Source organism: Lithobates pipiens, unplaced genomic scaffold (assembly GCF_037356315.1).
Source record: "Lithobates pipiens isolate NorthernLeopardFrog02 unplaced genomic scaffold, aLitPip1_a1.2 Scaffold_8, whole genome shotgun sequence".
Lineage (NCBI taxonomy): Eukaryota > Metazoa > Chordata > Amphibia > Anura > Ranidae > Lithobates > Lithobates pipiens.
Window position 1 is genome coordinate 597,160,503 of NW_027507903.1, and position 14,924 is coordinate 597,175,426.

The 14,924-nt window shown below is 44.0% G+C and overlaps 1 protein-coding gene across 1 annotated transcript in view; it reads left to right on the forward strand.

Moving 5' to 3' along the window:
• Positions 1 to 14,924, forward strand: part of LOC143961258 (complement C3-like) — a 189,214-nt gene that overhangs the window by 109,429 nt on the left and 64,861 nt on the right. Inside the window, exons 21-23 of the mRNA XM_077470491.1 lie at positions 9,091 to 9,303; positions 9,796 to 9,862; positions 14,439 to 14,528. Coding sequence (XP_077326617.1) covers positions 9,091 to 9,303; positions 9,796 to 9,862; positions 14,439 to 14,528 — 370 coding nt within the window. The remainder of the gene's footprint in view (positions 1 to 9,090; positions 9,304 to 9,795; positions 9,863 to 14,438; positions 14,529 to 14,924) is intronic.

Below are 14,924 nucleotides of genomic sequence, written 5' to 3' on the forward strand. Positions count from 1 at the left end.
CGAAGTGTTGTCTGGCCCCCAAATTGTGGAGCGGGTCGTGCTGGACCGATATTTAAGGTCACTGCCAGACGACCTTCAACGGTGGGTCAGCCATGGAGACCCCAAAACTGTGAACCGCCTTGTCGAGATGGTGGAACGATATACAGTGGTGGAGGATCTGCTTGGCCCCACCAAGCGTCAAGGGCCCAGTCTGCCACGGCCTTCCCGACCAACTGCTGTCCTTCGAAAGGAGGTCCCCAGGAGCCCTGGAACCAACACCCCGGAAGGCCAAGAGTCACACCCGTTACCCCCTCAGCGACCTGTTCCTGATCGGAGAGGAGGGCATGTACAATGTTGACGATGTCTTGCCTGGGGCCATACCCGGGCCCACTGCCCATTGCAGGAAGAACCCATGGAATGTGGGGTTCTTCGGAGGGGGTCTTTTTATGCCCGTAAAGCATGTACAACACATCTTGACCTTGGAGAGGGGAAGTTTGAGTGTGAAGTCAAAGTGAACCACCACCCTGCACAGGCTTTTCTGGACTCTGGAAGCATGGTAACCCTGGTTCACCCTAGAGTAATTGGGAAGATCGGTCCGGTAAGCAAAATTTTGCGGGTTGTGTGCATTCATGGGGACACTAGAGAGTACCCTCTCATCTCGGTGTCCATCTCCACAGCATGTGGCACTGGTACTCAAGAGGTGGGGGGGGTAAAGAACTTGGTACATGACGTTATCATAGGACGTGACTGTCCGTTATTTGCAAAACTTTGGAGACAAGGAGAACTGTCTGAAAGGTCCAGAGACTGGGAAGAAACTAGTCCCTCTGTTCCTGTTGTTGAGGGTAATAACCCTGAGATGCCACATATTCGTAATATGGACCCAGTTGATAAAAACGCCAAGACTTTGGTTAATAATGATGAAAATAGTGCTGATACTGTTAAGGATGTCAATATGTGAGGTTCTCAGACCTACCTGAACACTGAGGGGGGGAACCTTCCCCGCTTCAGGTAATGCTGGGGGAAGAGGATGAGGAAATGGCCTCTACCCCTGACTTGCCAGATTTGGGTGTTCCCCAGGGGGCATTTGGTACTGCCCAGATGCAGGACCCCACTTTGGCCAGGGCATGGGAACAGGTTGTAGTAATAAATGGGGAGCCCCAAGAGCCAGGTGCTAATGAGCGGTGGCCGCATTTTTCAATATGTAATGAATTGCTTTATCTGGTTACTAAAGTGAGAGAAAATGTGGTAGAACAATTATTGGTACCCCAACAGTATAGACGCAAGGTCCGGGACCTGGCCCATGATGATGTTTTAGGGGGACACCTGGGAGTTGAAAAGACGGAGGCACGGATCGCCGACCGGTTTTACTGGCCAGGCTTGAAAGCAGAGGTAAGGAGATACTGTACCTCTTGTCCCACCTGTCAGTTGCCTGCTCCGGCGACCCATTTCCGGAGCCCGTTGGTCCCTCTGTCCATAATTGAGGTCCCATTCAAGAGGATAGCCATGGATATAGTGGGTCCCTTGGTAAAGTCGGCTCAAGGTCATTCTTACATACTGGTGATCCTCGACTATGCCACTCGATATCCTGAGGCGCTACCCCTGCGGAATACCTCCTCTAAGGCTATTGCACGGGAGTTATTCCAGTTGTTTACACGGACAGGTTTTCCCAAGGAAATTCTCACAGACCAGGGCACCCCGTTTATGTCGAAGGTTATGGCTGATGTGTGCAAACTGTTTCGGATTAAACAGCTGCGCACATCGATCTACCATCCCCAAACAGATGGATTGGTAGAACGTTTTAATAAGACCCTTAAGTCTATGCTCAAGAGAGTGGTACAAAGGAATGGGAAAGACTGGGACTGCCTGTTACCAGCCCTCCTGTTTGCTATCCAAAAAGTGCCCCAGACCTCCACTGGGTTTTCGCCCTTTGAATTGGTATATGGGCGGAGACCTCGTGGATTACTGGACTTTGTTAAAGAAGAATGGGAAAGTGAACCAATTCAGCATAAAAGTGTTCTTGAATATGTCTCTCAAATGCAGGAGAGGATCCGAACTGTGATGCCGCTAGTTAAGGAACATTTTCAAAAAGCCCAGGAGGCTCAACGATGGGTCTATAATAGGGCAGCCAAAATTAGGAACTTCCAAGTGGGGGATCGAGTAGCAGTGTTGATTCCCACTGTGGAAAGTAAGTTCTTGGCCAGATGGCAAGGCCCTTTCGAGGTTGTAGAAAAAGTGGGAGAGGTAAATTATAGAGTCCACCAGCCAGGCAAGAGGAAACCCTTCCAGATATATCATGTAAACTTGTTAAAGCCCTGGACAGACAGGGAACCAGTGACCTCCCTGGCTAGTACAAAACTTGAGCCTCGGGTTGGGGTGGAGAGTGTCCAAGTAGCAAATACCCTGTCTAAAACCCAAAGTCAGCAGGCAAAGGAGTTCTTGCAGAGAAATAAAGAAAAATTTTCAGACTTGCCAGGGCTCACTAGTGTCATAGAGCATGATATTGTCACAGAACCAGGAGTCAAAGTTTTTGTCCGGCCCTACCGCATCCCAAAGGCTCAAAGGAAGGCCGTTTCAGAGGAAGTAAAAAAGATGTTAGACCTAGGGATTATTGAGGAATCGCAGAGTGAGTGGTCGAGCCCGATTGTGTTGGTACCGAAGCCCAACGGGACTCTGCGATTCTGCAATGATTTCCGGAAACTTAATGAAGTTTCCCGGTTTGATGCCTACCCCATGCCCCGGGTGGATGAACTTATCGAGAGACTAGGTCCAGCCAGGTATATCACTACGTTAGACCTTACCAAGGGGTATTGGCAAATACCGTTGACTAAGGCTGCTAGAGAGAAAACTGCTTTTTCTACCCCAGAGGGGAGTTTTCAGTACAAAAGGATGCCTTTTGGATTGCAAACTGCTCCAGCCACGTTCCAGAGAGCAATGGATAGGATTTTACGACCTCACCGGAAGTATGCCTCAGTATACTTGGACGATATAGTCATTTTTAGCAAAGACTGGGAATCACATTTGCCCAAAGTGCAGGCAGTGCTGGACTCTCTTTGGAAGGAGGGGTTTACAATAAACCCTGAAAAATGTGCTTTGGGAATGGAGGAGGTGAAATACCTGGGTTATATCGTGGGTAGAGGGGTAGTGAAACCGCAGGTCAACAAGATAGAGGCTATACAGAATTGGCCCCACCCCCTCACAAAAAAGCAGGTACGTGCATTCCTGGGCATGGTGGGATACTACAGGAGGTTTGTACCCAACTTTGCCACGTTGGCGGCTCCGTTGACCGATCTGACTAAGGGTCGGAAATCGGTCATGGTGGAGTGGAATGCAGACGCTGAGAAGGCTTTTTTGGAGCTCAAGTCGGCACTGTGCCAACACCCTGTCCTGGTAGCACCTAATTTTTCAAAAGAGTTTGTTGCCCAGACTGATGCTTCCGATGTAGGATTGGGAGCGGTGTTGTCACAGGTTATTCATGGCGAGGAACACCCGATAGTCTTCCTCAGCAGGAAGTTAACACCAGCGGAGAAAAACTATGCCATAATTGAACGAGAGTGTCTGGCCATTAAGTGGGCTCTGGAATCCCTCAGATATTACCTTTTGGGGAGGAAGTTTAGGTTGATTTCTGACCATGCCCCTTTAACATGGCTGAGACAGGGAAAAGGGACTAATGCCAGGGTTACCCGGTGGTTCCTGGCACTCCAGGAATTTAAATTTGTAGTGGAGCATAGGCCCGGGAGACTGCATCAAAATGCAGATGCCCTCTCCCGAGTCCATTGTTTGTGCTCCACTGTTGCCTCCACCTCCTTGGCGTTGGGGCACAGGGGGGGGGGGATATGTACACATATATATATATATATATATATATATATATATATATATATATATATATATATATATATAATATTAGTACAGGATGCCGTGGCTGGGTCCTGGAAGGACGCTATATTTCCCCTCTGTTTGGGTTGTGGTCTCTTTAAAGGAATAAAATTGATTAACCCACCTGTTAAGGAAGTGTCTTTAAAAAACAAGACAGGAAGTGGTAGATGGGTGTGGAGGAGTGGAGAAGACATGGTGGATGGTGTTTATTTTGGACTGCAGCAACTGAAGTGGACAGCAGTGTCCTGTTTGGAAGGCTCCTGGCAGGGGAAGCTACCTACCATCAAGATCAAGCTCTGTTTTGATAAAGACAGCTATTCTGGACTTTGCAAGTCGGTGAGACTACCAACCTTTTTCCTTTTGTTTTTTGGCTGCTGTAAAGCTATTTAGGTTTAATAAACCCTTTGCTGTGTGAAAAAAGCCTGTGTCCTGCGATCTACCTGGTCCCCCGAACATTACAATATATATACACACACATATACTGACAGAGAAATTCCCCTATTTTTTGGGGACTTAAGGCACTTGAATTACAAAAATATGTATGAGAAGGGAAGTGCGTGAAAACAGAATTTATTGGTACATCAACATATAATAAGAAGAGACATGGCTAACTAGGCTACTATTACACCAATGGTGAAATATATGAGGACTTGGAATCTGGACCAGAGGACTAAACATTTATCCTCTATGCTCAAAAATTGGTGATTTACCACAAATATCATCACCTATGAGGCTCTCTAGTTAGAAGCCCTGCTATGTCATCCATATTGGTGACTACATGTTCCAGACCTGTATTAAGGCCAGGGGTTGGCTCTCTAAGGCCTCAGTGCTACCTGCTCCTTCTATATAGGTGGCGTTCACTCCTCTTCTATGCCTCTGAAACATAATGATATTGCACACTATAATATTATGGGCAAGAGTACAGATTCTTTCAAACTGTTTTTAACTGAAACATGGCAAGTCTACATATAACACCACTTGATTGACTATATGATACTCCTCATACCCTGATGAAGGAGACGTGAACTCTCTGAAACATGTCGGACAGAGGAAGATTCATCAAATTTTCCTATATTTCACAGTTGGTCTAATAGTAGCCTAGTTAGCAATGTCTCTTCCTATTATATGTTGTTGTACCAATAAATTCTGTTTGTACACACTTCAATTCTCATATAAATTTGTGCAATTCAAGTGCCTTAAAAGCCCCGAAAAAATAGGGTAATTTCTTTGTCTATATACATTTAGCTATAGGGATGTGACACTTTGAGGGTTGTCACCTTGAGTCTATATGGTGTATATATATTGGAACTTTCTTTTTTATACTAGTAATGGTGGTGATCAGCGACTTATAGTGGGACTGAGCGGGCAATCTGACAGTAACTGACACTGGGGAAGAACTGGCTAACTGACACTGACATCATCATCGACACTAATACAGTGATCAGTGATAGTACTATACACACTCACTGTCAGGACTGCTGAAAGACAGTACAACCGGTCCTGTTGTACTGGGCCCAGGCCCCATCAGCTAAACAGGGGGGGCAGCTTTATTGTTCATATCTGCCTAAATGAATAAATGGATTTTACTAGACCACACCCTTACTCATACTTACCAGGGCTTACATTAAATTAGCCATAAGGTTAACAGAGGGGTCCAGGAGGTGGAAGCAGAGGCTTTTTTTAAATTTCCAGGCTGCTTTTCCACCACCTGAAAGGGGTGGGGTGTGGGTGTGGGTGTGGGTGTGGGTGTGGGTGTGGGTGTAGGTGTAGTGGGGGGGGGGGGGGCATAATTTCTAACAGTGGCCCTACTCACTGTACGAATGATGCTGGCTGGGGAGGAATTAACATCTAGGCCGATCAAAGGGTTATCTGTGTGCCTAACAAGTGTTAATGTGTGCTGCTTTTTACTGCTTTGCAGGGAGAAGAAACAGAGAGTTTGTTCAGAGTCTGTGTACAGAGCTCTGTGTTGATTGTCAACACAGGGCTTTGGACTGTGATTGAACACAGCTGATCAGCAGATCCCGGTCATGATTCATGACAAACTCCTCTGTGTACAATTGCAATGCCTGTACAGACCTCCCGTCCGCAGTACACTGCGAATAGGCAGTTCACAAGTGATTAAAAAAAAAAATAGTGCTACTGTAAAATAAAAATATGGATTTTATTCTATAATTTGACCTGTTTAAAATGACACTAAAATTATGATTCCGGTACAAGGCATTGAAAAGTTATTTTCTGAGTTATTTTTAATTTTGTACTTTAAAAAAAAAAAAGAAAAAACCTGAATTAATAATGATTAAAAAATAATAATAAAAAAAGCAGGAATTTGTGTTGCTATACACTGACTTATAGCCCAAAAAACTGGAAATCCACTTCAGTCCCTATTGACCAATTGAAGTCAAGAGTAAACTCCATTGGCCTTATGGAAAAAATATTCCACACTTTATACAATTCTATGCATTCCTATAACACTAAATTGGATCCTTGGTTTAAACATGCTGATGACCTTTTCTAGACATTTTTTATATATGATGTATGTTAGCTATCCCTGTTTGCTCAGGTCTTATTATTGTCTTTTAGGCACTAATATGATTTTATGTATTCCTTTGGCATTTTGCTAATATCGAGATGTAACTGGCCTTTGTACCTTGAACATTCTTTTTCAGTGTACCCATTCCATATTGCTTTTTTTCTTACTTGTACCACCAAGTTGCTTGGATAAAAAAAATCAAGAAAAATAGTTGGAGGGTGAAGGGGAAGAAGGAGTTAATTAGGGCTGATCAGGGTAAAGTGTGGGTTGATAAGGGGTTTAATAGGAATGTTTTATTTAACCACTCCAGGATTTACCCCCTTAATGGCCAAGCCATTTTTTTCAATGCAACACTGCGTCGCTTTAACTGATAATTGCGTGGTCTAGCGACGTGTTACCCAAACAAAATTGATGTCCTTGTTTTCCCACAAATAGAGCTTTCTTTTGGTGGTATTTGATCACCTTTGCGGTTTTTATTTTTTGCGCTATAAACAAAAAAAGACTGACAATTTTGAAAAAAATTATATTTTTTTTACTTTCTGCTATAATACATATCCAAAAAATATATATATAAAAAAAACAAATTTAATCATCAGTTTAGGCCAATATGTATTCTGCTACATATTTTTGGTAAAATAAAAATCGCAATAAGTGTATATTGATTGGTTTGCGCAAAAGTTATAGTGTCTACAAAATAGGGAAAAGAGATAGGGACTGTAGAGTTGGCCCCGCGGGGTTGCTACGTGTTACAGCATCCACACATTTCACATCCATTAGACATACTTTTCAGTCATTGAACAGTCTCTTGCTTGTTTTTGCTGTTTTTATTAGGGGATTGAACTTGGTTGAGGAAAAGGGACATGGGATGCCCAAAGGATAAATTGTACTTGTAGAATTAAAGTGCCTGCGTCACACGTCTCAGAAGAACAAGATGGCTGACCCTAAACTTGACAGACTTTTACCTCAGAACACTTCTTCCCGCTCACTTCCTCCAGCACACTACTTCACTGTCCAATTTTAGTATTCCTGTCACACCATCAGAACATGACTAGGCCTCACTCTGAATAAGTCCCAGTGTCTTTACTTGATGGCCCTTTGTAGCCCGGGCCTGCAGTACCCCTGTGTGGTAGCAACTGATTTACTTGAGAAGAATAACTGTAGATGATAGAATACTGAACCCAGCAAGTCCGACTCGCAAATCCTGCCCACCCTCCTGGCTGCATCAATTTGACACAAACTCCCACAGTCTCTCCCTCTGGCTCTACATCCAGCTCCCCTGGCATACCTCTTCCAGAGCTTTCCACTGTGCTTTCCACTCACCGACACCTGCCCTGGATCCCTCCTGAATGACTTTACTTTGGACGTGCGTACCAACTGTCTCCTCCCGCTCCTGTTCCAGGACACCTCTCCATGACTGTCTAAGGAGAGGCAACCTCCCAGCTCCCAAGCTCCCTGCCTAAGGTACAACCCTCCCCCCTCCAGAAAGGGGTTCCCTCAGGCCAGACAGTCTAACACTCCATCATCAAGTTCACCCAGCCGACAACTCCTCCCCCAGCAGGCTGACCATGGGTATATGTAGGAGGCCTGCCCCCTGCCAATTGTTGGGGATTGGTCAGAGCTACTCACATGTACCCCATGTCACTCCAGCTCTCTGCCCTGCCCCTTTTCCAGAACATTCTCCCTGGAAACAGAGGAGGTGCCCAAGAGCTGAGGCAAATGTCAGTCACCTACTGCTATACTAAACCACTCCTCTGCCCCCAGATCAAAACAAACAGGCCTAGCTCGCAGCATAGGCCTGCTTAAATTTACCTGCACTGGCAGTTTACACAAAAACCCTTACACTTAGCACCTACCTTAGGTAGAGGGTGCTACAGGACTTTTTTTTTTATTGGTTTTACTAGTAATGGCAGAGATTGGCAATTTTTAGCAGGACTAGGACATTGGGGCAGACAAATTGTGACACCAATACAGTGATCAGTGCTATAAAAATGCACTGATCACTGTATAAATGGCACTGGCAGGAAAGGGGTTAACACTAGGGGTCAATCAAGGGGTAAAGTGTTCCCTGGGGACGTGTTTCTAACTGTCAGGGGGACGGACTGACTGGGAGTAGAGAGAGATTTCTGTTCCTGATCACTAGGTACAGCTACTAAGTACAGATACAGATACTAGGTACTCTCTCTCGAGTCCGCCGTACCCGCAGGCGAGCGCGCCTGCAGTACCACATGCACAGACCGACATACAGGTACGTCGGTTTGCGCAGCCGAGCCGTCTTGCCACAGTATATATGCAGAAGGCAGTCGGCAAGTGGTTAAAGGGAAAAAAACATTTTTGTATTTTTACTTCTCAGGTAACTTTACTGACATCTACAACGGAAGCTCATCCCTTTAAACTGCAGATGATCGAAACAGAGAAGATACAAAACTGACAATATTTACAATGTAGCTCTCCATTTTGCAATTGAACATTGTTAAAAAACAGGGACGTTGTCACTGGGACAGAGTCAAAAACCCACCACTTCCATGACAAAATCATAAATGAAATGTGATGAAATGGGGCTTCAATGAAGGATCCTTAATAACTATAGGCTTTGTGATAGCTGGATTCAAATTTCTGCCAAGCTTTTATTTCTGTCTGTGACCCAATAGGGAAGATTTTCCATCACTTTCTAGCTCTGAAATGTACTATCTATCTCTCTTTCATAGGCTGTAGTGGATCTGATCTACAATGAGAAGATGTGCAGTGCAGCAACTCGAGAAGGCAATTTCCGTCAGGTGGTCAAATTAGAACCTAGTGGGACTCTGATCCTCCCATTTGTCATTGTTCCTCTAGTGACTGAAGATATTAACATAGAAATCAAAGCTTCAGTCAAAGATTATTTTTACACCGATGGAGTGATCAAGCAACTGAAGGTCGTGGTAAGTGTAGAAAATGATAAGGCTAATTAATTTCTGCTCAATTTTGAGTGACCATTGACTTCGGGAAAGAGGCAAAGAGAAATTCCCTCAAACGGGGATCCAAAAACCAATATAAATCTCCAAGATTAAGAGAAGTTGGAGAATGAGGACTGATTTCATAAGCAGCTACACTTTAGATTTTTTGTTTTTAAATCTACAGTAAGCCTTTGTAGGTAACACCTACAGGAGACTCTATTTTGGGTGAAGGACAGTTTTAATACCCCAGTCTACATTCCCTCAGGCTGGGTTCACACTATTGCGAATTAGATGTGGGGTTCCATGCATCTAATTCGCATGTCGGGAGATTGTTACTGGCTCTCTATGGAGTCCTGCGTGTCTTCTGGTCTGTTTCGGGTCCAAATTCAGCCAAAAATTGTGGCTGAAATTGGACCTGAAAACGTTGAACATGGACGCCTTGATCACCAATTATTTATCTTTTTTTTTTTCTTCCAGCCTGAAGGAGTAAAAGTTCTTAAAAGTATTCAGAGTGTCATCCTGGACCCCCAACGCTCAGAAGGCAGTGAGTTATCAATATTTACACTCTTCTTATAGGCTTCAAACCTTTCTTTTCTTATACATAGGTTTCTCAAGAGAAAAAATTATAAATGCATTAGCCATTGTAGTCTCCTATTTGTGGGAAGGCTTCTTACATCAGAAATAGGCTCACATCAGATAAATGGATGTCCTTGGAGTTTGAACCAGTATTCAGTACATAGCAAGGGCAGAAGGGGGAAGGTTAAAGATATGAAGGAGCCAGTTGGTTGATGGTAAAGGAAAGGGGTAATATAGGTAAGAAGAAGAAACAGAAGAGAAAACAACTATGAACAAAAATACAAATTAAAGTAGGGAGAGTGGAAGACGTCTAGGCCAACCACTGGTCATTAGTGGCTGTTCGATGGTCAGTACAGAAGCTAAACTATTTCTGTGAAGGAAGAGCATGCAAAAATGTAATATATAACAGCAGTGTTATGCAACCTCGGCCTTTCAGCTGTTTTGAAACTACAAGTCCCATGAGCCATTGCAAGACCCTGACAATCACAGGCATGACTCCTAGAGGCAGAGGCATGATGGGATTTGTACTTTCACCATAGCTGTAGTGCCGAGACTACCTACCCCCATATTACATCATTAGCAGTCCTTAAATGTGGTGGTTGAATCAAATATTAGATGGAACTGAGTGGTACATGGAGACAAGTGTCTTGCCCACATCCCTAAATGATCATAATACAAATGGAGAATCCACCAAGGGACTTTAAAGGCAATATCATGAATATAAGTTTAAAAGGTAAATGCCAATATTAAAGCGGAGGTCTGCCCACCCCTGCAAAAATGAAAAGCCAACAGCTACACATACTGCAGCTGCTGACTTTTAATAATAGGACACTTACCTGTCCTGGAGTCCAGTGATGTCGGCACCATTGCCAGTAAGGAAACCCATTAGTGCAGCATTACGGCTTCACGCCGGTTCCATACTGCGCATGGGCGAGGTACCGTTGCGCTCTACTGCTGGCCCGGCGGCGGGGAAAGGAGGAGGGAGTGGAACTGCTGACTTAATTCGTCATGGCCAAGTCTCCCGGAAATGTGCCAAATGTGGCACCGGAGGGGGCGGGGGGGGGGGGGAGAGACAAATGAGTGGAAGTTACACTTTTGGGTGGAACTTCGCTTTAATTACAAATATATAAAAAAGACAAATAGGTCATCAAAATTACACCAAAGGATAGAAAATTTTGACATAAAAGCATAGTCAGGAAAAACGTTCTTGTCCAGGAGACTGTGTGCCGAAAGAAACTGCCAACAATCATTCAGCTTGGTCAGTCAAGGTATGATCATCAGGATAAGTCCCTAGGTGGTGGGTGGTTGCATTTGTTTCCAGGCTGAGTACATTTCCTGAAAAGTACAGTAAAATTCCTCTGTCAAATATTTCACAAGCCGCTCCAGGTGAGATCGGGCTCCACACTCCACAAGGAAATCTCAAGTGCTGGCTTGGCTCATTTCCACCAAAGCAGTCAGTTGTACCAGTATTGCCCTGTACACACGGTCGGAAATTCCGATGGAAAAAGGCCGACAACAAAATCTGATTGCATAAATTCTGATCGTGTGTAGACTATTCCGACGGACAAAGTGCCACGCATGCTCAGAATAAACTAAGAGACGAAAGCTATTGGCTACTGGCCCGTTTATAGTCCCGATGTATGTGTTGTATGTCACCTCGTTCAGAACAATCGGATTTTCAGACAACTTTGTGCGACCGTGTGTATGCAACACAAGTTTCAGACAAAATCTGACGGATTTTATGGTCGGAATGTCCGACCGTGTGTACAGGGCATAAGAGGAATGCAGCACACCGAGATATAAAATAATATTCTTCCTTTAATAAAATAGCCAGCAGGAATAAATTCTATGGTGACATGTTTTGCACTAGGCAAAGCGCTTCCTCCAAGAATCCTTGAGAAAGTGCTGTGCCAGTGTAGTATTATTTTGCATCTCAATGTGCAACATTCCTGTTGCTGGTACAATTGTTAATGGAAAAATCCTTGTTGACCGTACCAGAAATGTAGTGCCCTTGTAACTTTCTTTGCACGGAACTGATATTTCAAGCAATGTAATCCACTTTCCTGGCTAATTTTTTTTATTAACTACAAACCATCTCCACCCTACGTTATGGGGATGGGGAGAGAAGGAGGTGTTTGAAATCGAAAAATTAAGAGAAACCTAGTGTGACAATAATGCTCCTCCATAGATATAGAACAATGAGTGAGCATTGTCACCCTAGGATAGGAGGTGCATTGCTGGCTGGATCGCAATGTGAAAAAAAAGAATAAAAACAAAGAAAACGAATGCAGCCACCATGTCTAAGGACTTGTAAGCTGCAATATATTAAAATTTGGATTTAGGGTTTAGAGCTGCTTTATGTTTGGAAACTTAGGTCATAGTTGAAAAATATATTTTACAGGCTTTAAGAGATACTGAGCATATCACATAAAAACAATGTTTTATATCACATTTCATGGCATTCTTCTTTTATGAAATTGATTAACCACTTCCCACTCGGCCAATGTACATAAACGGCTGGGTGGGCTCTCTTTTCTTCTGAGTGGACGTTCAGGAATGTCCTTCAGAAGGAGGGGGGTCGCGCGCGTGCGTGCCCGCTCAGCGTCGCGATCCCGATGCGCTCGTGTCACCCGGACACGGCGCATCTTCCGATCGCCAGGAGGGCTCTGTGATTGGCCCTCCTGATCACATTACGGCTGTGTCCAATCACAGCCATCATGTGATGTAAACACAGATCCAGTTTCTAGGCAATCAGCTCTTCTCTCCTCACACGGAAGTTGTCAGTGAGGAGAAGAGAGCAGATCTCTGCAGCCGGCTGGTGATGAGTGAGTATGAGCTGTTTTTTAACGCTTTTTACTCACTGATCACTAACCTAGTGTAAACACACATGTCCTCAAATAATAAAAACATATGTCCCCCACATATGTCCCACTAAAATCACATGTCCCAATGATTATCTGTACACATATGTCCGTGATCACCTGCGCACATCTGTACATGATCATTTGCGTACATATGTCCGTGATCATACAAACCTATTATTATACACTTAACTGAATTTTTTTTACCAAAAACATGTAGCAGAATACATTTTGGCTTAAATTTATGACAAAATTTGATTTTATTGGATTTCTTTTAAAATAGAAGAAAATTTCCGCTCTTTTTTCATTTATATCGCAAAAAATTTAAAATGGATTCATGAATAAATACCATTAAAATAAAGCTCTATTTGTGCGAACAAAATGATAAAAAATGTAATTTGGGTAGAGTGTAGCATGACCGCGCAATTGTCATGAAAGCTGAAAAATGGTCTGGGAAGGAAGGGGGCAAAAGTGCCCAGTACTGAAGTGGTTAAATAGTTGGAAAACATGTTTGGCGCACTAGTAATGATCCTTGTTGTTCCACAATAACTATTATTTTTTGGATAGACCAAGATAGGTTTAACACGTTTGTCAGGATTCTATTGCTTTCAGTAATCCTACTGGAGAGATTTTGAAATGTATTTCCTGTCCCTGTGTAGGCAGGTGCAATCTATTCTCCACTGCAGGTGGCGCTCTTCCGCAGCAACAATGTTGTTGGAAAGGGAGTCAAGAGAAACAGGGTTTCTCTATGGTTTCCTGGTTCACTGGAGAAGCTATCCTATTAGATGCTGCCACCCCATGTGACTTGAGCAGCTATCTTGGGTCAGGCAGAGCCTATTTAAAGCCCAGGTTTGCCATGCATTTTGCAAGTTGGCAGAGCAGGGACAGGTACCCTGTCTGTTAGGGACAGTTATAGCAGTAGGGAAAGGTTTTGTACTAGGAGGGAAAGTGCAGGGTTGCTGCTCTTCAGGGCATCTTCCCGACTAGGCATGAGATGGACAGGCCACATTCTGCCCCTCTCTACAGACCTTCTCAGTCCAGCTGGAACCCGCTCTGTTCATGTGCTGGAAACTATGAGTACACCCATCTGGCCAGTCTTTCTACTTGGTTTGTTGTGAACTATTGCTGCATTACTTCAATACAGGTTTTATATTGTACCTGACTGTGTGAATTATTACTGCTGCACCATGCTGCACCCCACCTCCACCCGTGATACAACAAGACATGAAAGGAAATGTTCCCAAAGGGTAGAGAAAAGCCATCTTAGACAGATGTTTTTGAAACAGGTGTCCACATTGGAAGATTTGGCCCTCTATACCTGTTCCAGCAAATGTGTAATGTTTTTCACTTCTGTCCTAGTAAAAATAGGCAAAAGATTCTCTCCAGTGGGCATACAGACAGACATGGATTGGAACACAATTGTCCTTATTTATTGTTAAGAATAAAGAGGGGGGGGGGGGGTGCACTGGACTGCATCAAAAACGCACTGAAACGAATCAAAAACACACCATACATGCGCATGCAGAAAAGCATCTGGCACGCATCTGGATCTACCTGATTATAGGCAGCCTACAGGTTTTCAAAGCCTATAAATCTTCACTCCCTGTCCCTTATCTCTATTATACCTGTTAAGCCATCTACTTACAACCAATGACTGTCTTTCCTCTCTGTAAACCCTTGCAGCAACTGGAGTCCAGGTAATCACCATTAATACTTTACCACCAACTGATATTGTGCCGAACTCTGAAGCCCAGACCTACGTTAGCGTAAAAGGTAAGTGGTTTCATTCTGACATTGAAGGTTTGTGGTGAGGTGCTTGTGCATTGTGGATTGCCAGATATCATGTATGTCATTGGTAGTGTGTTGTCTCATCTGCTACGAATTTTATATAATCTTCAGGAAAAGGCTGACACTTATGTCCAAAGAAGATGGTTCGTGTAGCCCCCCGCAAAGTTAACAAAACCCACTGAAGGAACAACATTGGGTGTACTATTGATACTGTCCACTAATCACATTCAGGCCCTTGTGCCCTGGGAAGGGGACTGATGTTCCACCATTTTGGCCTTGAGGAATTCTCAACCTCTGAGATCCCGTCATGTGTCAAAGTACCAACCGTGGTAGGCATAATAGGGCCAATGTGTTGGCATGGCTGTATCCCATGTGGTTCAC